Here is a 26854-nt window from a genome sequence, read left to right as displayed (position 1 = left end):
CTCAGAGCTTAAGAATTAAAAAGGAAACTTCACAATGGATCAACAGCCGAGCTGTTCCTTAATTAAGGCTTTGGGCTACTAGTACTGTTGTGAGTTGCTTGGTGTAGTGGTTAGGAGCACCGACTTCTAATCTGGCAAGCCAGGTTTCATTCCCCGCCTCTCCTCCATATACAGCCAGCGGGGTGACCTTGGGCTCGTCAAAGCACTGATAAAGCTGTTCTGACCGAGCAGTAATATCAGGGCTCTCTCGGCCTCACCTACCTCACAGGTTGTCTGTTGTGGGGAGAGGAAAGGGAAGGCTGTTGCTGCTGCTGCTTCTTCTACTTCTACTATATTTCCAAGTAAAGTTAAAAGTTTAGTGAAGTTTCTCACAGGGAGTTATTATTACAACCAAATTACAGATTCCTTGAGCTCAAAGTCCATTTCTATTGTGATTTTCAATGCAGAACAGCTCTTCAAAGGCTAAGAGCATGTCCTCACCACACTTTTCTCTTTTATATTGTTGTTGTTGTTGTTATTTATTCAATTTGTATGACCGCCACTCTCAGAAACTGTCTCGCGGCAGTTCACAATATTTCAGTACAAATCAATATATTAAAAACCATTAAAATTCCGCATTGCAAACCCCATAAACAGTGACTCGCTCACAATGATGGCAGTTGAATAAAACTATTCCCACACAGGCACACTGGATGGGCAGAAGGGAGCATATGGATAAATGGATGGAGCAATCTGGGGAACCAGGCCAGTCTAATACCGGTCTCTCCCCTTCCTCCGGGGGAGAGGGGCCCCATCTTAGCCCCTAGGCCACCACCTAGCCTTAGACAAATGCCTGGCAGAAGAGCTCTGTTTTGCAGGCCCTGAGTAACTCAGAGAGTTCCCCCACCCCCACTCCCCCAGCCCCTCCCCACCTCCCCCGCCCATGGCGTTGCACTTACCTTGGCCGGGCCTCCTAGCCCTGGTGTAAAGCGCGCGTGTGCGCACTACGCCAGGGCAACCCAGCATGCCCCACTCCCGTGCGTTCACGGGAAACGGCGGGGCATTGTGCCCCACCGCAACGGCATGGTGCCAGCGCGCGGAATCTGGCACCGTGCATAAAGGGCCTAAGCGGAGCCACCCTAAGTATCTGTTACATTTTTCCTTAGCAAGCATAAAAAAGTAAGGCAACTACTCTATGCTTATGCAGAACATTCCCAGAGGCATTGCAAATATTAGTTTTAAAACTGCCCTGAACCTTTGGGGGAAGGGCAGTATATGAATAAATATAAAAATGTTTACCTACACAGTTTACATACAGGTGTAATGATTTTGATTTGTATTGAAGGTGTCTTCTTTGGTTTCGGTGGTTATCAGCCCGGAGCTGCAGACTCCAGCTACCAAGTTCTGCCTCAAGCAGAAGAATCACCAAGGGCATAACAGAAACATCTGGGCAGTCGACTACTTCCATGTCCTGCCGGTGCTCTCTTCCACTATAACTCATATGATCCAATTCTCTATTAACCTGGGCTGTGGAACCCATCAACCGGGTAACAGGTAATGCAAACTAAATTTTAGCTCTTGTATATAATTCTTTTTTTTCTAACTCAGCTGTCCAAGCACTCTGCCTTTTTTCTTAATTTTCTGAAAGAAAAGAAAAAAAGACAATGTCAAACGAACTCACAAGTAAACTTGGGAGAGGTCTTTAATTGATATTTTGCTTTCTGTTAACTTAATTACCAATATGAGGGAGCTAACTGAAATATGACCACTGCATTCAGAGAGAATGCCTTTTTTCCAAATGTTGGGTGAAAACATGAGTTCTTCTACACACAGTGAATCTTTAGGAAAGCTAATTAACAGTAGTGAACAAAATTGCAGCCATTAGATAACTGAGTCTCATTAGCCCTGTGCAAATGACCCATTCATGCACTGACTCAGACACCAACATGTTGGCCCAACCTCTGCCCTATTGCCATGTTGTCTGCTTGGTAAGAATGCCTAAAAGGAAGTACCCAGGCACATGGCCTTTCCCCATGATCAGATGTCCCTGTATACATTTGTGCTGTGCAGACGATTTAGCAGTTGCTCAAGGGCAGGATACTCATTCCCATTCTTAATTCCTATGCTGTGAATTATCACTTGGGTGAGTCATGTGCACAGGGTGAGTCTAACTATAGTACAGATAAGGTGACAGGGATGTTTTGAAGGTTTAGTCCATGTCCTATGGAATTTTTTTGTGGACTCCCTTGGGAGCAGGCAGTCATACTATGTAGCCAGCCAACCATGTGTTTATGTGCACTTTATGTGTTCTACACTTGCACATTAATGTGCTTTGCCACCAAATGTGCTGCTGATTATAGGATTAAGCTCTTAATTGTTTGTATATTTCTAATAATGTATGCTTAGTAACTTTTGGGTCCACAGTAAGAGCACGTTGATTTATGATTGGAAAAAAAAATTCTAGTGTATGCGTAAGCACAATTTTTGCTTCATAGTAGGATTTTCCAGTTCAGTCTTTGATATGTTTTGAAAAAAATAATTTACTCTCAACTCACAGCATTTCAAAGGCAGGGGGTTATTCTGTTTTGTTTTAAAGAAATGCTAACTTTTCATAGTCCTCATTTATATTTCAAGAATAAGTCAACAGTGTAGATCTGTGTCCACTTGAGCATTATTTATAATAGCACTTATATTTCATGACTGGGAGAAGAGACTCACATAGAATGTGTGCAGTGAATGCTATTCTCTAAGATCCACTTCCTCTCAAATGAAAACCAGCGAAGCTTAATAAATTATTTTAATAAAATTTTAAAATATCGCATGCAATAACTGTACAGCAAGACATTCTTGAAAGTGAGTCATACTCCCGAAATTATCCTGAATTAAATAAACCATGTTCTAACTATTTGGCGCCAGGGCAATTAATTATTAATTTAATTTAATGCTTCATTTGCAGAACTTAATATTAAGTATTAGAATTAAATTGTGTTGTTCAAAATTATTCTCCATGTATATTTTTCAAAAGGGTATATTTTGTTAACATTTGGTTCACTAGCAGAGGCTTGCTCCTTGATTTACATCTGAGTAGGGAGATTTAAAGAGTTTGAAAGATGCTGAGAATTTTGTTGGCAAAAGAACAAAACTAAAACAACTGAACTAAGTCAGACAATCAGTTCATCAAGGTTAAAGTGGCTGTGGCTCTCCAGAATTTCTTGTTACCTATTGCTTGGTTCTTTAATATGGAGATGCCATCAGACCTTCTGCATTGAAAACAGAGGTTCTTCCAGGTAGCCACAGCTCCCTCACCAGACAAAGTGCTGCCTTGAATTATGAGGCAGCAGCAATGGAAGCCAAGAAACCTTTTCTATTTGTCAGCAAGATCTAATCCTGCTAAATTGTTTCAGGTGGCCTAGTTCTTTTAACTCCTAGATCCAGATTAATCACTTGCCAAGGCTGAGACAGAGGTTAACTTCATAGAATAGTGCTGGCTAAGCCTTGAAGCTGTGAACATTAGAATGCTTGAACATCAAAATCACAATGTCACTCTTTAGATAATGGGCTAATCATATTAGGAACATGTAATTCAGAATTCAATTTCTGGGTGGAAAGAGTGAATGGCTACATAGTAAAGCATCTACTTGGCATACAGAAGGTCCCAGATTTAGTCTTCCCTTACAAGGAGCAGGTAGTAGTTGATGTGAAAGAACTTGACCTGAGACCTTGGAAACTGCTGCCAGTCAGTGTATACAGTGCTCTCCTTGATGGATCAACTGTTTGGTTAATTATAAAGCAGCTTTCAAGCACGTTCAGGTTTGTTTCCAATGTTTTCCTCACTACAGTTGTTGTTAAATAGGCAGATTTGATGATGGCATTGGCAATAGAGCTGCATATGTGAGTGCACATCTCTGGATGTAGCTAACTTTGTTCACACAGACCGTTTCTGCACCGGAGCCTCCACACTGGGGTGCAGACTGGAGTTTGAGCCAGGGCAGGTTACCCCACCTCTTCTTGCACCTGCATGGGGGAGCATTTGGCCCCATCCACCCCAGATTTGTGTTCCTGCATGGGAGCTGGAGCAGCAAAGTTCCCAGTACAGAAACAGTCATCATCGCTCTCTTAAACTTTCTCTTTTCCCCTCCCTTTTAATGTGCATTGCTATTCATATCTTCTCAGAAATAAGTTCCCTTATTTTCAGTAGGGGTGCAGGGGCAGTTAGAGTGGTTTCTCAGTGGAGCAGACTTCCTCAGGAGGTGGTGGGTTCACCTTCTTTGGAAGTTTTTAAGCAGAGGCTGGATAGCCATCTGACAGAAATGCTGATTCTATGAACTTTGGCGGATTGTAGGTGGGTGGGCAGAAGCAATTGTGTCCATGCTTAGGTGTTGTGGCACTTTCTTACATGCTCAGAAAAATAGCATTTGCCACTTTGGGATCAGAAGGCGAATTTCTTCCAGGACTGATTTGCAAGGGAATCTCTATGATTCTATTATTCTGTATGTGTGCAGAATAAACTTTTAGTGGACTTCCTGCTGCTGTTGCTGTGCACCATTCTTTGCTCCTGTTCCATTCTTGCTCTATGCAGCTGCTGTGCTTCCTCCTCATTTAACACACTGAGGGACTCTACAGCCTTCATACTTCTCTTTCAACTGCTGAGGCAGTGGCGGCGGCAGCAGCAGCAGCAGCAGCAGCAGCTGGAAACACTCTCTGAAGATACTCCTGCTCAGTGAACTAGTGCTTCAGAGGAAAACTGATATTAACTGATGGCTACTATCAGTTTCTCCTGTGCCTTGGAGAGCAACATCTGGATATAGTGCCACTCACCAAACATGGTATTGGTATTGTTGGCATGGCTCTAATTATAGTTGTGGTTATGGTGGGTTTATATAGTGTTTGCTTTAGTATTGTTTAAGTGCTGAATGCTCTTTGGGCCAAAGACAGCACATGTTATTTAAAGCAAATAAGGGAAGAACTGCCTCCCCCCCCCCCCAAACCACAAATTCTTCTTAGAGAAGAGCAGGAAAAGTCAAGGAGTCTACACTTGGACTGAGTAGTATATTTTACCTAGCTCCTTTTCATTACTTGAGGCTGCGAAGCATGCTCCTCAGTTTCTTGGTCAAGATGATAGTAATTTTTGTATACTTGTGATGTTTCTGTTCCTCTGTGGAATTTAGCAAACATGATAACTCAGCACTTATTAAAAATAAATAAATAACCTAACTCAATCCCTACCAGAGCATACTGACCCCTCCTCAAAATTGTTAGAAAAACTTTGAGCGGTAGGAACATTCAGACTCTTCCTCCCCCTTTTCCTTCATCTGGTTCTCATTTGACACATCAGTGTCACATCCACCCTCTTCAAGCCCAATGTATAAATAAGAGCCTCATAAGCACACAGAAGCTGTTTTCTCACTCATCAGGTAAATAATTTCTGACATGGCTGTCCACTTTGCCTTTTAATGTGCTTTGCTTCATATCTGCATCTCAATTGTACTCAGTTTCAGGGAGATCAGTTATTTAATCAGTCATGATTTTAAAGCTTTTATATGTTCCTGTTACAAATGCCGTTTTCTCATTTTGTCTGGAGTGGTTGAAGTGTCCCATTTTGTATGTGTGTGTTACTAGCATCAGTCTGGAGTTCTCCACTAACCACGGCCGTTCCTGGTCCTTACTTCACTCGGAATGCTTGCCAGAGATCTGCGCTGGGTCTCACCTTCCTCACAGCACAGTTTACGCCTCTGAAAACTATAGTGGGTAAGAGAACTTTATCTCAAAACAATTCCGATGTAAAAAAGATGGGGAACGAAATTGCTTCATGTAGCCTCTTATTTGTGGCAAATAGAGAAAAGCAAATTAAAGCTGTTACAATATGGTATGAAAGGTTATTCACTTCAGGCTGTTCCTTGTCTCTGTAAAGAGAGACTTCATATAGTTTTAGCCGTGTGTGTGTGTGTGTGTGTGTGTGTGTGTGTGTGTGTGTGTGTTCGGATGTGAGAGAGCAGACAACAAGAGCTGTACTCTGCTCCTTGAACTTCTGTTTTAGTTTATTCTACTTTATCCTCTTCCTCTCTAAATTTCCTACCAGGGGTGTTTTTTCCTACCAGTGGATGCTACTTTTATCTCTATTTCATTTCTAGTTTATATTTAATTGGATTTATTTTCAGCAGCAACAATTCCTTCCCCATGCTTCTGCTAATTGGAAGGGGAGGGGTTGTATATAGATGCTGGTATACCTTTTCTTTCTCTTTTTGCTTCTCTTTTTCTTAATATTATTATTCAGTTTCTAGAGTGATTATCTCCTATTGGGTGCAAAGTGTTTTGCAACATATTAAAATACATAGATAGATACTTTATTAATTACATATTAAAATTCTAAAAATTAAATACTCAGAATAACCAACACTCTGTTCAGCAAATAGTTGGGATAATTAACTACCTATCTCCTCCTCCCATTATCATTGTTTCTTTCCCTGTCTGCTGGAAATGACAGGTACCTCAGTGGCATGGAAAATAGGAGTGGGGGAAAACTGAGGATTGGAGGATGGCCCTTGCAGTATGGATTGCCTCATTCATAGTCTTGGTAGAAGAGTGCCATCTTGCAGGCCCTACAGAATTGTAATAGCCCTAGTCTTAGCAGCTCATTCCACCAGGTTGGATCCACCAGAGACTTCTAGTCAGTTTGTACTAGTTGACCAAAGGGCTCACCAGGGGACATACCTAGAATCATAGAGTTTGAAGGGACATCCTGGGTAATCTAGTCCAATCCCCTGCACTATGCAGGACACACATAACCCTATCGCTGATCATCCACTGTAACCTGGCACCCCCTTGAACCTTCACAGAAACAGCCTGTCTGTCAGATGGATAAAACATAAAATACAACAAGACAGATAGGGACACATTTTCTCCAAGAGAGTCTCAGAGGTTTTAATAGTATTGATTTTAATTTTAACCATGACCTCCTATAATTAAGCACTGTACAGAGGACCTGGAACCACTCCACATTGCAGATCAACACAATTTCAACAAGAGATTTGCAGTCTGTTGGTGGCTGGATAGAGCAACAAGGATCTGAGAAGTGTAATCTCAAAGACCTATCTAGATAAAATTTATTTTAGAGAACAAATTTAGTGCAACTTAAAGATTCCCCCTGTTATTAAAGATGAGTCATGTGTGCATCACAAGCATAATTGCCCCTTTAATGACCTATACTACCCTCTCCTAAGCAAAGTAGGGCAAAAGATCCTATCAGACTGTACCTGAGAATAGTTTTGAATCTTTACAGTCACTCACAGACTGTACTCACACTCTCTTGAATGATTCTCTAACCAAAGGGGCAGCTTCAGATTTAAATGACTTGCAGAACCTGTCCCAATAAGATGCCCCCAAATGGGGACTAAATATTGAATCTACTGGCATCATAAACCTTTTTCACAAATATTTTAAATAAAATATGCAAATAATAGGCAATCTCTCTACCGAAATTCTTTTTTTTCTCTACTGAAATTCTAAACAGTTACTCAGAGAAAAAATGGGGGAAAGCTCATAATATTATGAAAGATCCCTTCTCTATTCCTGATTCTAGTAGCATTATAATGGATCTTTATCATTTTAGATGGGAAAGTATCAACTGGAGCAATAAATGTCTTATAAAGTAGCTTCTCTTCTAAATTTATATCCTGCCTCAGTGATTTAAAATATTATGACAATCTGTCTAGTAATCTTCACTCATTCAGATTGATGCTTTTATTTTACTCCCCCCAAAATTCATCTTTAATTTTGTCTAATCGGGAGTAGTTTTGCAGTCATGATGTTTTCCCTCCATGCCTCCTTAAAATCACTGTAGTTGCCCCTTTTCTCCACTCAAAGTTCTTGAAATTTCCCTCAAAAGTATCTAAAGTAATTAAAAATGATAATATCATACCTTTAATAGTCAGGAGATAGAACCTCAAAGCTACGGAGAGTCCATTAATCAATTTAACTGAACCATCATCTCAACAAGAGCCCAGAAAAGTATATTCCAATACCTTGGAAGAAAAGTGACTTGGCTTTACCTTTTGAAGAGCAAACTGATATTATCAAGAGATATGGACAATAACATGATAATAATAAAAAGAGTAAATATTTTACATTTAAATTATACAGAAATTCTTAACCTAGAGAAATAAAGCCTCCGGGGAGGGCGGTATATAAGTATGATAAATAAATAAATAAATAATAAATAAATAAATAAATAACCCATGAGGGAACCAGAATAAAAAAGGGGAAAAAATCTATTGCAACATTATTGGAGAGTTTATTATCTTCCTTTTAAATAAACTCTCATGCAATGCTCCACCTTCTGACTCTTCAATTCCAGTCCTTCTTAAACCCAAAATTCAAGTATGCTCTATAAATCCCAGTGTTGCCTGTTTAGCTGGTTCAATTGAAAATACCACTTCTTATAATCAATGACAACATCTTTGTAACAAGTTGAAAATAGTAAGTTGGAATGTGGCTGGCTGGAAGACCAAATGCCTTTTCCCAGTAGTTTATTCCTTTTAATCTACTTTTGATAATATTTTATTTTAAAAGGCTCGGTTAAATAATGCTATAAATTTCCCAGGATACGTTATTCTCTAAGGAGATCCAAAGAGAGAGGAGAGGGGAGAGATGAAGAGGTGGATTAGCCTTCCTCATATCATCTGCTCTTAACATCTCTGGAATGGAAATGGTGGCCTCATCCAATCTGATCCTAGTTTATATCATCCAATGCAAACTCAACAAGTATTGACCTCTTATTGGTCTTTCCTTTTGGAAACCTATAATAACTTGATTCACTGGTTCTCTAACTATCCAATCTTTATTGCAGGTGGCCTTAATGCTAGAATCAGTCAAGATGAGAAGTATCTAGTTAAAAAATGGTTAGGCTATAAATCAAAAGAAACTATTCCTTCCCCTTCTATATAATAGATTTTAAAAATATAAGACACTTAATGCTGCGGGCCTTAAACTGTCTGACTTTTCCATGCAAAAAGAGTCAAATGGGCATAAAGGAACTGATGAAAAGGGTGACTTTACCTTTTTTGGTCACAAGGGGGCCAGTTTGATTTATTATTTCATCTTTTCAACAGATTATTTCAATCTAGCTGAGAATGTCAATGTGAAAAAATATATAGGTAGAGGCATCTCCCAAGTTCTCTCAGGCTCCATACCCCTGTAGATAGCAACTTGCTCCATAAGTATTCTTTTTGTTGAACTGACAAGCAGGCATTTAGAATCCACATTCACTATTCTTTTGCTATTAAAGAGGCAGCAGTCAAGCTGCTTGACTCCCAAGAATTTTGGTACAGGGAGAGGACACTTTTATCATGCAATCCAAAGAACAATTGTATCACTTCTCTGTACTTATTTAATATCTTTGAACCCCTAAATATATCTGGACATTCAAGAAAATAAAAGACCTAATAGTTGGTTTCATACTGATTGTAAATTCTGTAAGAAGGCAATCCATTGCAAACATCATGAATTTAAAAGGAACAACACACTGGAAGTTCTAAAGGAATTGCGAACCTTAAAGGCCAATATAGGAAAGCATAAAATTAGGAGGGGGGGGGACATCTAGGGCATTGGGCCTTCTGATCCCTGCAATTAATAACAATGATCCCAGCCTTTTTTGTTCATTGATCTCTGGAAATCTGGATAGAAGACAACCCTTTCTGTTATATTTCTGCCCCTGAATATTCTTCAAAAAATTATCTTCTAAAAATGTGACATCAAATTATTTCACCTGCTACCATTGAGTTGGAAGTTTATGAACAAACATCTACATGCAGGGAAAGATCCAGGTCAGACCTTAGTGCTTAACCATTTGTTCAGGGTTAATCCAGTGTGATGGGCCATGATTCTAGCCGTATTTTTTTCTGAGATCAAATTCTCTGGGAAGAGTTCCTCGATTTGTAAAAATTCTATTGTCCCAATCTTTAAGAAAGGTCCCAAGTCATATCCAGCATATTGCCACCTATCGGCCTCCTTTCATCAGTAGGAAAGTTGTATGCTTCAGATTAGAAGAATGGATAACCTTTAAGCTTTAATACCATCCTTGGGTGCAAACAAATTGGCTTCAGGGACAGCTTTGCACCTCAAGATCATTGCTTTATCTTAGCCCACTTAACTGAAAAATATACTTTCCCACCACGGGTAAACTGTATGTTTATAGACCTTAAAAGAACTTTTGACACCATGCTTAGAAGTAGACTGTGGGAAATATTGGAACATAGCGCAGTTGACAAAAGATTGTTTTGATTCATTAAAAAAGTCCCCAATTTCTCATATCTAGGTGTAGTTTATGGCCCTCATCTTAGCTGGCAATCCCATTCTAAATATATGATAAATAATATTAAACCTTTTCTGACGACAATCAAGCACTTTTTATTTTTCAAGGGAGGCAAATATACTCCAGGGGGTTTGCATGTATTTCATATAAAAACCATGCTTCAGCTTTGTAATGGAACCTCAGTATGGATCCTCCAGTTCAATGAGAGCCTAAATTACCCTCTTTGAAACTTCTTGCAATATTTTTCCGGAATCACATGATATGTAGCTGGTGTTGCTTTAAGACTAGATCTGGAACAGGGTTCTATTAAAGCTAAAGCATGGGTGCATCCATTTAAACTAAGCTAAAGGTAATTTTTTTCTTCAAAGAAGGATGAACAATAAAGTCACCTATCTGTTGGTGGATAGAGATCCAAGGACTATGCTGGAACTTGTCACGTATCTCGCCACCATATTTTCCTTTAAGAAATAAAGTCTCCTTATATACTCCTCAAGATCACTGGATCAAAGGAGCTTGAAAAAAAAAGAAAGGAAAAGGAATGTTTGTTATCAAGCTGGGGCTTGATATAGTTCTTTGGGAATGAAATGGTCAGGTATTTCATTGGTTGTGGTAAATCATTTTTCATGTTCATAGACCCTGAAAACAGAAGGCTGTCTATACAATGACAAGCAATAACCTGAACTGAATAACATTCCATACCATAATATAACAGCTTTTCTCTCTTTGCCACAAAGAAGAGGTTATAGTAGAAAGCTATGTTTGTAGTGCCATGAAGATTTCTCCAAGTTTAAGTAAGGAATTGTCACTAATGTTTTATTATACTTCCTTGACCTGTCGGAAAGAACATGATACATTATTTCCATGATTTTCTGAAAGTCTTTTTGAAGAGGGGTTTAGAACAGCCAAGAGAATCAGGAGTTTCAGTGACAAGCTCCTCAAGCAAAATGGAAAGGGGAAGGGCAGAAAGAACTCGATTCAAGGTGCTGGTACTGATCTTTTAAGTATACCTGAAGGTCAGACTTTCCCTATATGAACTTACCTTTCCAGCCATGTCATCCATAGAGACCCTGCTTCAGATATTCTTGCCACTGAGTTATGTGTGTTTATATATTTTGATTGAATTTAAAAAAATTTAAATGCTGTTTTAATGCCTTAAATGTTTTAATGTTAAAACATTTTAATGTTTTGATGTTTGCCACATTGGGAATTGTATTTGGATGGAAAAGTATAGAAGAGTTTTAAATAAGTAAAAGCAGAGGATGAGTTAGAAGAAGAAGAAGAGTTGGTTCTTATATGCCGCTTTTCTCTACCTGAAGGAGTCTCAAAGCATCTTACAGTCACCTTCTCTTTCCTCTCCCCACAGATACCCAGTGAAGTAGGTGAGGCTGAGAGAGCCCTACTATTACTGCTTGATCAGAACAGCTTTATCAGTGCTGTGGCGAGCCCAAGGTCACCCAGCTGGTTGCACATGGGGGAGTGCGGAATCAAACCTGCCTCACCAGATTAGAAGTCCGCACTCCTAACCACTACACCAAGTTAAGGATTATAGAGAATGAAATGTTGTTAGGCTTAAAAGGATGTCTACACAAGTTCAAGTTCACACCTGCTCATAATTTGTATATGCTTAATGCGCAAATCAAATTGTAACTTTGAAAGCATGAGGGCTTGTATGTTTGTTTCAGGTGGAACCGAATAACTGTTCCCCTTCCAAATGCAGCACTAACCAGAGACACCAGGATTCGATGGAGACAAATGGGATCAGTTCTTGGAAACATGTGGGCTATTGACAATAGTTAGTATTCATTATCACCTTCATTGTACTTGGTGGTGTTCAAATTGTAGTTTAACTGTTTTCCACTGCATTTTTGTCGAAACCTGTTAAATGAATTAAGTCTTCTGGTTCTGAAAATGTGAGTTTTAATACAGATATACTGAAGGAAATGTGACAGCTAATTTCCACTGTTTTGTTATGGTGCTATTCTTCTGTTTGAATTAGAATTTTACAGAAAGAGCTAATGTTCTGTATCACATATGGCAGAATGTCAGATATTACAAAAAGTTAAAATTAAACATCTATAACTTACACATTGCTGTTAAGAGAATAGCTGTGAAATCTTTTAATAAAAGTCCAAATTTTCACGCTCAATAGTATACAACTCCTCCATTCATTATTAAGTTATTCTTCACTCTTATACAATTACATTTCCAGGACCAATTCTTTGTTGCTTGATATTATGAAACTGATATTCTGATATCTTGTTTGTCTCATTATATTTTTTTTTTATTTTATTTATTATTTGATGATTTATTGACCACCACTCCTGGGCCAAGCTGGCTCATGGCGATTTAAAATAAAAATGCTAATAAAACATCAGTAAAAATACAGTTATAATCCTCTGGCAGTATAACCCCATTCAACTCCCTCTCAAGCCACAAGTCCAGCACGGACCAGAATTCTCCATCTTTGGAAGGTTTTAAACAGAGGCTGGATAGCCATCTGACAGAGAGGCTGATTCTGTGAAGGCTTAAGGGGGTGGCAGGTTACACTGCATGAGTGGTAGGGTTGTGAGTGTCCTGCATAGTGCAAGGGGTTGGACTAGATCAGTGGTCGTCAACCCCCGGTCCGTGGCCTGGTGGCCCGCAGCGCGGCGCTCGCCGGGCCTTCACTCAAGGTCTGGTGAGTGCCGTGATGCGTGGAGGGAGGCGTGGCTGCCGGCATGCTGGAGGGCACAAACACACTTGCGCGGAGCTCCGCACAGGTGCGTTTGCACCCACTGGCACGCTGGCTAGTGCAAACGTGCCTGCACGAAGCTCAGTGCAGGCACGTTTGCATTCACCGGCGGGTGCAAACATACATGTGTGACCGCTTTGCGCATGCACGTTTGTGCACAAACATCACGCATGTGCGTTTGCGCCCCCGGCGGGCGCAAACATGCATGAGTGAAAGCTCCGCGCATGCGAGTTTGCACTGAGCTGCTGTGCATATGCAGTGCCGCCAGACCGCCCTCTTTCTTCCACCCCTGATAGCGGTCCCCAGCTTTAAAAAGGTTGGGGGCCACTGTACTACATGACCCATGAGGTCCCAACTCTATTATTCTATTATTCTATGATTCTATTTATATCTCATATTAGATATTATTTATTTCTTTTTTCTGCAGTTTACATTGGACCATCTTGCCTCAAATTCTGCTCAGGGCGAGGACAATGCACAAGAAATGGTTGCAAGTAAGTCCAATAAGAATTCATTAGCTAAAGTCTTTTGAGCTTTGTAAAATAATTCTTTCTTACCAGATGTAATGGAATCTGTTTTCTGAGGCTGGATTTCCTTTCAGTAGTACAGTCCTGGTTCTCAAAAATGATATAATGTAGGAGAAGAAACTCCTTCATGGCTCAGTCCTGCTAAGTCTCAGTTGCAGAAAACATGGTGTTGAATCAATACTGAATTTTCCTGTGGAATATTTCTTCCTCCCCATTCCCACTTTAGTTCACTGATCACCATGGTATATTCCTGGGGATAGAGTGCCCTGAGAAATAACATGAGGAGGGTCTTCACTGACAAGTGGTAATCAATTTAGTCTGTATCCAATTTATAGTTCTTTTGCGTACCTATTAAAAGACACCCGAGTTAAGAAAATCAGTATTTAACATGGGATGTCTTCTATCCTAGGCACCTTAAACGTGTTGTGTTAGAGATTATATTTGCCAGTCTAATTTACCCCAGTATTTCATTCCCTGTGTTCCCTCAGGGATTAAGTGAATTCTTAATCCTGGATCCCATCATGGCATCGGCAACGCTCCCCCAAGCTCCGCCCCCTCATGCTCCCATGAAATTCCAGCAGAGGCTGGCAATCCTACTAGAGTGGTAGCTGCTCATAGACTGTGATAGTGCTCATCTTCTATTAATATTTTTTCTCTTCTATTATTTCCGCTCCCAAATTGTTGATGGCAAACAGCCATTTGTGAAATAAAACATACATTCCCCTTTCCAGAGATCCAGTAAATAATAAACTGGAGCAGTAGGCTGACTGGAAGATGGGCGAAGTGCTTCAAGGCAGTTTTATATCATTTTGGTTGGTGGTAATAAAAAGTGTGGCATGACTTTTGTTTTGGATTTTGTGGGGACCAATATAGTTGGTTACATCTTGTTTATGTTAGAACTTTGGCTACTGATTCTCCGCGGTCTCTCAGTCTAGTTGCTTCTGCCAGGTCTGCCAGTCTAAGAAGAATGGTCTGCAGTAGATTTGTCTGCAACCTTTTAGCAGACTCTTCTCACTGAATATTTGGAGCTTTCCTATCATGTCTTTAAAAATCCCCCTCATTATTTTAATTGTTATTATTTGTTTTGTACTGATTGGTTATGTCAAAGTACACAAACTGGGTTGTGAGTCAGGCTTAGGGTTATTTTCAGTGCTATTATTTTGTAACATTGTGGCTTCCTGAAGATGTTGATATTGGACATTTATAAGATCTAGTGGTAAAAACTGAAGGTCATTTAGCATTATGCTGTAGCCCTCTTACACATGAACAAGAACTTGATTATACACGTTACGGTTTAGATCATAATTGCTAGTTGGAAGCACATTAATTCATTTCAAATAAATGGGGTTTTCTTCCATGGACCAAGAGTTGTTAGTACACTCTACAGAGCATAACATTTTATTGTGATTGTGATTTATTTGGAAAAATTCTTTGGAGAGATGTAAAGCTAAAGAAAGATATTAAACAGGTATTATAAAGTTTATATGGAATGATGGTTTGTATGTCTAATGATCGCCAACATGATACATGACAAATATCTCTAAATCATTGTATTTTATTTGCCACAACTTGTGTCCATATCTTTTTAAATTATAGATGTGACCCTGGCTTTTCAGGACCTGCATGTGAAATGGCTTCCCAGACTTTCCCCATGTTTATCTCTGAGAGCTTTACCAATTCCAGGCTCTCTTCCTATCACAATTTTTACTCTATCCGTGGTGCTGAAATCAGTTTTGGCTGTGGCGTCCTAGCAAGTGGTAAAGCCTTGGTTTTCAACAAAGATGGGAGGCGTCAACTTATTACTTCTTTCCTTGACAGCTCTCAGTCCAGGTAAATAGAAGTGAGTGGAAATAACATAGCTATTGCAAGCAGATTCTAAAACTCTTGCTCCTAGGCATGTGCAATAGTACCCAGATCAGTGTTGTTTTTGATACTTTTGGGGTAATTCCAATACAAATCAGCATTTTCCTGAAGTTTAGATGTCTGAAGCAGCCTGTCTGAGCTTCCAAATAACGATTTGGCCACTATTAGGTGCTTTGGTGATCAGGCCATTTAAAGTTGAAAGGGACTCCCAAAGGCTTAGGAGAGTGGGGCATGGTGGACCCACTCACTTTCCCCAATCCCCACTGGCAGCCAGCTGCTGAAGGTTCAGGGAGAGCAGGGATGCGGTGGACAACGAAGAAGAAAAGTTGGTTCTTATATGCTGCTTTTCTCTACCCAAAGCGGCTTATAGTCACCTTCCCTTTACTCTTCCCACAACAGACAACCTGTGAGGTGGGTGAGGCTGAGAGAGCCCTGATATCACTGCTCGATCAGAACAGCTTTATCAGCACTGTGGCGAGCCCAAAGTCACCCAATTGGCTGCATGTGGGGGAGTGCAGAATCGAACCCGGCTTGCCAGATTAGAAGTCTGCACTCCTAACCACTACACCAAACAAGCCCCACTGCCCCCGCTCTCTCTGATCCTTTCTTGGCGTGCCCTTTAAATGCCTCCCCCTACTTTCCTAAGTAGGGGAGACATGACAGATCAGCTGCTTTAAATGATTCACCCTCTATTCTCAGGCAGCTTTGATGTGCTCCTCTCCCCAGACTTCCCATGAAGTGGAGAGCCAACTTGTATAGGGAAGGGAGACACAGGGCATGTCACACCTGCCTTCCCTTACATTTAAAGAGCTGGCTGTTGGTTCACATTGGGAAGAGGAGGCATGAGATGTGCATGGGGAAAAATGCAGACCTTTTCAGATCCAGCTGAATCCAAAGCAGGGAAGGATGCTTTGGATCATTTTAGATTCAGACCGAATAAAAAATGGTTTGATCTTTTTCCCTGTGCACCTGCTTAAATTCAGCATAAAGGTGAAATGCCCCTATTTGACACAGAACATCTATAAAATGTCCTTGGTGTATAGCAGTTAATTCCAAAACAAAGAGACAATATTCTGAGCCCATTGACGACTCTGGATTTAGAAAGGTCTAACTCTGCTAAGGATTGCATTGTAAAGTACTTAATTTGATTATGTGGATAATATTTTCTTGAAGTAAAATAAAATCCTTTGCTTTTTCTGTTGTGCTAAGTAGTGAACACATTTTAGAATAAGTATTTTATGCCTGTGTTTGCAAGCATAAGATATTAATATCAAAAAGTGAGTGTTAGAGCCAAGTGCTAATTAATTATTCATGAAGTTGTATTTATTTTGACAGCTTGTGGCAGCTGATTAGATCCATTTGATATCTCCCCCACCCCTCCAGTCCCTAATAAATAATTGAGTGCAATAATGATTGGCACATTGCATTGCTAGACTGACTACACAATATCATCTCCACAAAGACTCATAAACATAGCTTACCTAAATTTGCCTAGATTTTTAAGATTGTTATCCTAAGTTTAGAAAGACCGTGCTGTATAAATTGTAATATACAATATATATCCTTGTTTAGATTCCTTCAGTTCACTCTACGTCTTGGAAGCAAATCCGTCTTGAGTACATGTAAAGCACCTGACCAGCCTGGGGAAGGAGTCTTACTGCATTATTCATATGACAATGGGATTACATGGAAACTCCTGGCGCATTATTCATATCTCAACTATCATGAACCAAGGTATTTTGACAGTTTTCAAGTACAATAGTGCAGTAGGACTACCCATTATGGATTGTCCACATACCCTGCCCACAAGCTGGTGGATCTAGAGGTCTTAAATTTCACATGGCTTACTCTGATTTAGTTTAGTATTAACTTCTGTTGGATTGTTGGCAAAAATATACTAGTCCATCAGATTTTATTTCCTTGCTTTGTAGACTTGTGTTCAAGGATCCCACTGCTTTGAACTTTTGAGAAAGAAATGCACTGAGAGAGGGTTCTCATAGGCTGCCTTGGGCCTCTCTGTCTAATCTGCCTCACAGAGTTGTTGTGAGGATCAAATGGAGGAGGGCACGACATTGCAAACAGATTCAGTCCCTGAGTGTGAAGAAAAGTGGAATAAAAAAATCTAAATAAAGGACAATCATATTGTAAAATTATTAAACCCAAATGAATAATTTTTCATGATAGAAGAATCCTCCCTAAGGAATCATGCCGTATTGTGTCAGATATGAAAGCCAACCCTGCCTACATTTATGAGCCATTTTGTTGCAGTTGCTGAGCCATTTTCTATACTTCAGTTAAGCCTTTCTAAGTGCCACCATCTTAGAATCATCAAGACCTCTCTGTCTTCCTAAGCATAGAGACTCTTGTAGAAAACAGTGTAGTTTATGTTAGCTAGAGATAGTCAAAGCATTACCTTGTCACCATCAAAGGTCAGTTGTTTGCGACGAAAGAACAAGGCCACTGGAGACTCAACATATAAGAACATACATTTATCATAAGATCTTAGAAGAGTCTGGTATGTTATACCCAACATGTACAGAACATGTACTCATGCATGTGGTTATGTATGTCCACAGTGACATATCATTAATTTCAACATTCTATAAAATGGTGGTTTTTAGAGCAGGACAGGGTCAATCCTCCTCTCGTGGAGAAGCTTCTGCCAACCTGTCATTGTAGCCCTGTGCATCCAAGCATTCTTTCAGGTACAGCTTATCTCTGTATGTGCGTGTGAGAGAGAGAGTTATGCTGTATCCCTTGTGCAAGCACCGGGTCATGTCTGACCCTTGGGGTGATGCTCTCCAGTGTTTTCATGGCAGACTCAATACAGGGTAGCCTTGCCAGTGCCTTCCCCAGCCATTATTGTTTTACTCCCCCAGCAGCAACCTGGGTACTCATTTTACCGACCTCAGAAGGATGGAAGGCTGAGTCAACCTTGAGCCAGCTGCTGGGATCGAACTCCTAGCCTCATGGACATAGCTTCAGACAGCATGTCTGCTGCTTACCACTCTGCGCCACAAGAGGCTCCTATATCTATATCTATAGCTATAGCTATAGCTATATTGATGTTGGTCGAGCCCAGAGAACTGAGGAAAGAGACCAAATTACCTTCTTATATTTTGATTTTGAAATGGCATGTGAGAGGTTTTTGAAAGTTCAAACATAGAGGATAAGAGGTCAAGTGACATCAGGAGTACAATGTATGAGGTCAACTGATAACAAAATGGAAGTCATTTTGTATTCACTCTACAGGTAACTTGTTGCCATCAAGTAAGTGTTCCTGAGTCGCATTTTAGGGTTTCCAAGCCTCTAGGTGTGGCCTGGAGACCATACAATAGAGATCAGTTACTCTGGAGAAAATGGCTGCTTTGGAGGGCAGACTCTATGACAGCATACCATGCTGAGGTCCCTCCTGTCCCCAGGCTCCACCTCCAAAATCTACAGGAAATTTCTAACACAGAGTTGGCAGTCCTATTCCACATGCTCATCCTGTTCTGCATTTGATATACTGTCTCTGGCTTAAAAAAATACTTTTATTTATTTTTATTGATTGATTGCATTTTATTTCAAACAAAAATATTTATATTTATTTAAATGTTGTTCTGAATGAATGAATGAATGAATGAATGAATGAATGAATGAATGAATGAAATTTAGATCAGAGCTAAATATGACCTTATATAGAGCCAAAAATGGCAGCCTGGGTCTGGTCCTTCTCCTCAGAATGTTTCAACCAGATGTTATGGTATTATTGCTCTGCCTTGCGAACAGTAACCCATGATGTGGAGAGGCCAGGGGGAGCACAAGGGGAAAAGACACATATTGGCTCTGTCACATCCAGTAATCCTTATGACTGGCCCTGTGAGACAGGTTAGTGGTATTAACCCCATTCTGTAGCTAGTGGGGTTGAAACCATGAGAAGAACAGTCACTTAAGTAGAGAGTTCCTTGCCAAGAAAAATGTTTGAACATAGGATTTGATCATTTCATATTCTTAAGGACGTAAAATATTACTGAAGTCATCAGTATCTGAACAGGATGATACTTGCTAAAAATGTAATTTTATTTCATGGCATAACTGGAATTGGAAAACATTAAACGCCAGATGGTTGTTGATACATTCTTATGAGCCACTCTGTTTAGGTTGAATGGCTATTGTTTTAATCCTTTCAGTCTCAGTTGTTCAGTTGCACCATTTGACTTCTTAACTAGTTAGCACATTCTTTCTTCAAAAATAAAGTGACATCACATATTGCTTTGAGTGCATACATAAAGCTTCATGAAGGCAGTTTAGCTAGCACTTTTTACTGTGCTGGTTTCTGCTATGAGAGACAATGCAAAGGATTATTGCACTTGCAGGAGAAACCAAAGAGGAACAGGACCCTGGGTAATCAAAAAGCCCAAATAAAGCGAAAAGGAAAATGCCCATTATGTTAAATGTATGAATAGCAGCTTATTTATAGAATTTTTGGAAGAAAGAAGAAACACACACACATGTTTAATATTAATATACTGGAAGGACCTTTGCAAACATTTAATTGTACATTAATGGAGACAAATGCTTTTTATGCTGTCCTGCCTCCTCTCACCTTGTTTGTTGCATTTGGGCATCTGGTCTGATTGATTTATGGAGCATTCACAAAGTTGTCATTGCCATGGCAATTAATGTGTGCTCCCAGTGGTTGTGTACTGTAATTGCTCCTGGAAATTCGATATTATTCTTAATTTTCTTCACATTTTGTCAAGTAGAGGTTTTGTTGTCACAGCTGGCAGGAGAAATCAAGTGGCCTTGAAGTCAGCAGTAGGCTCATGGGGCTGGCATAGTGTGAAGGAAATACACAGGAAATACAGGCCTGTATATAATCTTTTTGCCTAACAGGGTAATTTAAGTGCCCTTTGGAAATTTAGACAGCCTGCATAAAATATATGTACAGTTATATTGCACTGTAAAAATATTCCTCTGCAGATTGTGGGGATCTATCTATACCTACTAGCCTCATCTGACTAAAATAATTTACTGGTTGTCAGATGTATTTGGAATTCGTCTCAACCATGTTCTGCTTATGCTACAAGAATAGTCAGCAGTTTGTTGCAAAATGTTGCTTTCTGCATTTTGTCATTCATCTTTTTAATGATGTTCTTGATCTATGTTCCTTTTTATTTATCAAATGGTTAACCTTTAGAGTGTATACTTTTCAACAGCTTTCAGCTTATTTTTCATCAAAGAGTAGCACTTGCTTTGATGACCTTGTATAATAATAACCAAAACAATAGCAACTATAAATTTGATTGCTCAGTTTGGGGTAAAGATGCTGAACCAAAAGATTCTCAGACATATGAAGCCGCCTTATCCATAATCAGCCCATATTTAGGGTTTGAGAGCATGTTTGAAGGAGAAACAGAGGATGGGGCCAAGGAAGGATTTGAAGAATGAAAGTAAGAAAATAGGCAAAAAGGATGGCAAGAGTGAATGGATGAAATCATCTCAGAAAAGTTCCCTAACCATGGAGTTCCAATACATTCATTTGGTGTGTTTGTGTTTTTGTCTTTTTAAAGAATAATTTCAGTGGAATTACCTGAAGATGCAAGGCAATTTGGCATTCAATTCCGATGGTGGCAACCATATCATTCTTCTCAAAGTGAGGATGTGTGGGCTATTGATGAAATCATCATGACCTCGGTGCTTTTCAATAGTATTAGCCTGGACTTCACCAACCTGGTGGATGTCACTCAATCTCTTGGTTTCTACTTGGGAAATGTTCAACCATACTGTGACCATGACTGGACACTGTGGTAAGTAAGCTTTTTTGTCTTGTGCTGTGGATAAAGCTTCAGAGTTAAATATATATATATTTAATTACAATCCTATGCATATGTACTTAGGAATAAGACCCAAGGAATGTAGCAGAATTTAGGATCAAGTCAAAATGCTTTTGCAAGGGTGACTAACAAATCTTTTATGCAAAGGGTACTATAGACTGATTGCATATCTTTGTATCTTAATGAAAGCTGGAAAGAGCTAATTGATTCCTGCAAATGACTCTCTTCTAAGTTTCCAGCCACCACCAACCACCAACCCGGCTCAGGACATGAACAACAATATGTTCTTTGACCCATGCTTAATGAGGGGTAAATTTTACACCACTGTGCAATGCGATTCAAGTCTGATAATGAGTCTGTTCCTTTGCCTACAACACGTTGAAAGTTTATTCTGATCACAGATGTAAATTAAAGAACAATTAATTCCTTTGATTTCCATCAGTTACAATAATTAATTCATGCAAATTAAATCAGTGAGATGATTAGCAGAGATGTTAAAATGCTATTAATAAAGGATTGTCTATGTTGCTCTATCTGCTTGGCTTATTGTTTTTAGCAGGACCTAAGTGGGAACAACAATTCCAAACAAAGAATACAGTCCAGCCATAGCTAAGCACTTTTCAGTTTTAAAAACAGATTTAATTGGTAGTTAAATAACTCTCTCCCTTTAAAATGAATGTTTTTGAAGCACTTAATTTTGGCCAGCCCTGACCAGAATATTCTAGGATAACCGATATTCATCAGATCTTGGAAGCTAAGTAGGATCGGCCCTGATTACTACTCAGATCTACCTTTGCATGTTCATATGCTGAATATGTACTTCTGACAAATCACACATAGAACTACCTGCATGAATTTCAGTATGACTGTACATTCTTTCACTCTGTAACCTAGATATTTAAATACTATATCAAAATGATGTCATGTAAAAATAATGTAACATGGATGGAGATGACTAGATTATGTGCTATATTACAATTGCCTTTGAAGGTTTTATTTCATAACATGTTTGCATTTTAATATTGTATTAGTATTGTGTTTCTCTACTGCTATTACTAATTTATTAGGAATGACATGGGGGAAATTTAGTGTTTGTTAATATTGTACATCTATACATAGCATGTTGAAAGGTGTGTGATTCAAGCTTTAAAGCAGGGGTAGTCAAACTGATGTCCTCCAGATGTCCATGGACTGCAATTCCCATGAGCCCTTGCTAGTGAACACTGGCAGGGGCTCATTGGAATTGTAGTCCATGGACATCTGGAGGGCCACAGTTTGACTACCCCTGCTTTAAAACTTCAAGCCCAAGGAAAAGATTGTGATGCCTCTGCTTTCATCAGGCTTCAGGTGAAGGTTCATCTATATCTGGTGAAGATTTAATCCTGCTGTGGATCATCTTTCCTATTAAAAGGAGTTGACTTGGCTGTGAGTGCAACACAGAATATGCTCCAGCAGTGATAATGAGGCTGTAGAAACTGCATTAACCACTTTAATAAGGACAATAGAAATACTTGCTGCTCATTAAAATGAAACAACATGGTTGGGCTCAAACTGTTTGCATCATTTTAATCAAAGAGTTGGAATGAAAGGCCTTGAATGCCATTGTTTTCCCTCTGGTCTCGTTAGTTTGGCATAGCATATGGGAAGTGTGGTTTTGTTTTTTGTTGGGAGTATATATGTGAGTGAGAGAGAGGGTTTAAAAAAAAAAAGTTTGCATAGCAAGGTAAAAGTTCTCTTTGTGTTTTGTTTTTCTGTGGATTCCTCCCCTCCAAACCAAATAAGAAATCACAGTGGTAATTACTCTGCAGCCCAGAGTAAGTTGATTTCTTTCAAGCTGATTTCTTTCCTACCTTGAATCAGAAAGAAAATTGTTGGGCTGTATAAGCATTCTTTAGGCACTTCGTAATATGTAAACTCTTCCCTTCACTGACCTTGTACCTCTCAAGGGAAATTTTCAACTTATATCAGGTCTCTGCAAATGGTTGGTAGTTAAATTAATTATTGTTGGCTTCTCCCAGCTGTGAGTCCATTTGCTTCTCATTTTCTAACTCATGACTTTCCATGAGCGTGGCTTGTGAAGGCAAAGGGAGGGTTCTCCAGGGAATGCGCAGACAATTGCTTTTTCATTAGAAGCACTGTAGTCAATATGCTATAAATCATTTTACACCATGTCATCGTAATGCACAATTTCAGGAGAGTTAAAAAAAAAACACACACACACAACCCAAGCCTCTAATTATATGGTGGGTCTCCCTTTGCAATGTAAATTTGTAAAGTGAAATCCCTTTCTACTTCAATATTGGTATTTAATCCCAGGCATTTATAATAAAGGATTTTATGGTAGAAATGATAGATTCTCCTACTGATGCATTTATCTTATTTTCATCGGTTTGATATTAATAAATGCACCCCAAAATAATGCAACTTGCTGCATTAACATGATACCCAAGGCTAATATTTAGCAATATAATTACACCCTGGTCATGTGATTCTAAAGTAGTTGGGATTATAGGGGGAAAGTAAGGTTTATGGCTCATTTTTGAAAGGTACATTAAGGCCAATTCTTCATGGCTACAGCAGCACCTGGCCACTATCAGTGCAGGGGACACATTTCAGTGGGACACTTGATCCCCCACTGAAATGAGTCCCCCTGGAAAATGTAGCAGTGGCAGACAGGTTCTACTGTGTGGGGCAATCTGGGATTATTTTGAAGGAAGGTGGGATTGCAGCACAGCAAAGCACTATGAAGCTGACTGGGGCATTATTTGCCCTCTCTGAAACTGTAGAATGGGGAGAAGCCGGCCCTGGAAGGCCCAGCTCTTCCCTATCTGCGTGGGCTTGCAGCTGGACAGGCTCCATTGGCCCCTGCTTTAAAAAAGGGATCGTGGATAGCTGCTTAATTGGCTGTCAGTGTTTGTATGTGACTATATCCAGTGGGCCTACAGCTTCCTTCCTCAGCTTTATTGTGCACCCGTGAGATGCGAGATGTAAGCAGCTACTAGTGTTAATGTGTAATGCCAAACTTAGCATGTAGATCTATAGCCGCTGCTAATAAAAAATAAAATCACCTTTCCTCCTGATAAATACATGAAGCTTCATGTAGAGACTTCTGATATCATTGGGGCAATTCTTGTTTTATTGATGCCCTATACATTCATAGAAGCTGTGGATATTTAGCTGGGCATGTGAGATATGTTACAAAGACAATAATAAAACAATTTCTGCCAGGAAGTAGTATCAGCTCAACTATGAGAATCTAGGTTCACTCTACCCTATTAGCATGCTCAGTTTATGTAATGCAATTCACCTGTGTCCACATAGTTTTCCATTATTACTGAAAGAGAAGGTTCTGAAAGTACAGCAGTTGTGAAAATCCCACTGCTCTCTTGCCAATAACAGTGATTGGCTGGCATTCACAGTGGTGCCATTCCCATGTGTACCAATTAGTCTGCGTGCTTGCAGGTAGACTGATTACTTTGGGAATACCCATGGAAGCTGGCTATTTCTGTACCTATGCGGTTTTTAATTAAATGTACAAGTTTGAAATCATTTCTCAGAAGAATATCTATGACAAATCTCTTTGATTCATTTTTTCTGGAGAAATTTGATTGTTCTTCCTTGATGACACAGGCTGTATATTAGCCTACCTCCTGACAGTGTTCAGATTGATTCAGAGCTTTCTTCACACACAAAAAGAGATAGTAGGGATTCCAGCAGTAAAAATCAACAGTAAGTAGGTACACTGGAGAATTTCTAGAGCAAAAAGTGATAAGGAAGTAGAGTTCATGCTTTTAATGCTATTGATATATGGCTACAGGCAATCTTTGAGTATAAGAAGAATCCACAAAGAAATACCATTATGAAAAAGTGCATCTGAGCATTTTATGGATATGATGGCAATGCATGTTCTTTGAAGGTTTTTTAATGGCCTGTGAGATTAAAAAATGGCCTCTTCAGAGTCTACCCTGCCCCCTAATTCCAAAAATTAGGAAGTTGGTAAAGTGTCTGTTGTAAAGGCCATGAATATAACAAGTCAGAATGCAATATGAGAAACTGAGTTTCATACTGAGATTAAAGGAGTGATTCACATTTTTAAAGAATGTACAGACATTCTTTAGGCAAAAAACAGTTTGGCTGACATACGTTGGAGTGATCCAGATTATCAGCCAGTCAGATTTATTTATTTACTAGATCTAAAGCCCATTTTAATCTGAAATAAAATGGGCGCTAGATGGGCGCGGGCTCCTGCCCCCGACTCCCAAAGGCTTCCGCAGCTGTGGGGCCGCAGAAGTCTTTATTCTCCTCCCCCCTCCGGCCGGCATAAGGGTACGGTGGGGCCGGGGCTGCGGGGAAGCGGCCTACCTGTATTGATGGGCGGCAACGGGGCAGTCACGGCGGTAGCGGCTCAGCTGGGGGCGGCGGCGGCCGCTTGCTGTTGGCGGCGGCGGCCATTTTGGGCGGCTGGCTCGCTGGCAGCGGCGGCGTCCATTTTCGGCGGTGCCTGGGTGGCAGGCGGCGGTGGCTGGCTGGCGGCGGCTGCGGCAGCCATTTTCGGCCATTTTCGGCGGGTGGACCTGGCCGCCTTCTCTCGCCCGCCGGAGCGGCTTCGCGGCGTCATAGACGCCGCGAAGCCGCTCCGGCGGGCGAGAGAAGGCGGCCAGGTCCACCCGCCGAGGCCCACCCGCCCCCGAAGCTCCCCAAAGCCTTCTCTCAGCCGGGAGAAGGCGGCGCGGCGGACCGCTCACCTGTGCCTGTGCGGGTGAAGCAGGGAATGGGAAGCCGCGCTTTGCGCGGCTCCCCATTGCCTTCTTCGGGCGGGATGGACACTTGGAGGGGTCAATCAGGAGCCGCTTCGCGGCTCCTGATTGGCCCCTCCGAGTTTTTATCCCGGACCGGTCCCGCCCTAACTCCTCCCCACTACCCCTTACTCCTTTATACAGTCCGTGGCGCCCATGGCGCCACGGGCTGTTTACAGATGGCGCCCGTGGCGCCACGGGCTGTTTACAGATTGCTTATGCGGATCCCTCTCCCCTCCAATTTGGCTTCCTGTCTTTTATTTTTGTTGTGGGATAGATACCGATATAGGCATGTGTGTATATAAACGCTAGAGGGCGTCACCCCAAGGGTCAGACATGACCCGGTGCTTGCACAGGGGATACCTTTACCTTATGTGTCTAACTAATCAGTTTCAACAAGAAACCTTATGTATTCTACCTTGCTCTTTCAATAAACTATGTATTGCTGCTATGTCAAGGCTGTTTCATTGAAAAGTTGGTCTGCATGTGCCATAGGTCTACTCTTCCATTCTAAAGTTTAAACAGCTCTCCCAGTCCATAGAGAATAGAGTGCCTAGGAGGCTGACATTAAAGGTAGGATCAATAACTTCCTTCCCAAGAGAACCATGGTTCAGGCCACCCTCAGGTGTTACTTTCATACCTAAGGTTGAAGAACAGATAACTGTGCCATCCTGTTAGTGTAACCCTACCAGTTACTCTACAGAGTAGTTCAAAGTCATAATAAAGAGAAGATAACCCAAGGAGCACATCTGATCCCAGAATAGAACAATGATGAAGCCCCCTCCCCACTGAAATCATAGCAAGACACTGCAGAAGCAGATCCTGACAAC

At 40.4% G+C, this 26854-nt stretch overlaps 1 protein-coding gene across 2 annotated transcripts in view; it reads left to right on the top strand.

The window, feature by feature from the left end:
• RELN (reelin) overlaps positions 1–26854 on the top strand; it is a 343944-nt gene that overhangs the window by 200067 nt on the left and 117023 nt on the right. For both annotated transcript variants that reach the window (XM_077338100.1, XM_077338101.1), the window contains 7 exons: positions 1325–1533; positions 5599–5727; positions 11971–12080; positions 13447–13513; positions 15143–15376; positions 16982–17143; positions 20965–21201. In XM_077338100.1, coding sequence (XP_077194215.1) covers positions 1325–1533; positions 5599–5727; positions 11971–12080; positions 13447–13513; positions 15143–15376; positions 16982–17143; positions 20965–21201 — 1148 coding nt within the window. The remainder of the gene's footprint in view (positions 1–1324; positions 1534–5598; positions 5728–11970; positions 12081–13446; positions 13514–15142; positions 15377–16981; positions 17144–20964; positions 21202–26854) is intronic.

Source organism: Paroedura picta, chromosome 5 (assembly GCF_049243985.1).
Source record: "Paroedura picta isolate Pp20150507F chromosome 5, Ppicta_v3.0, whole genome shotgun sequence".
NCBI lineage: Eukaryota > Metazoa > Chordata > Lepidosauria > Squamata > Gekkonidae > Paroedura > Paroedura picta.
The sequence above is the reverse complement of the archived record's forward strand: the minus strand, read 5'-3'. Positions and strand labels throughout refer to the sequence as shown.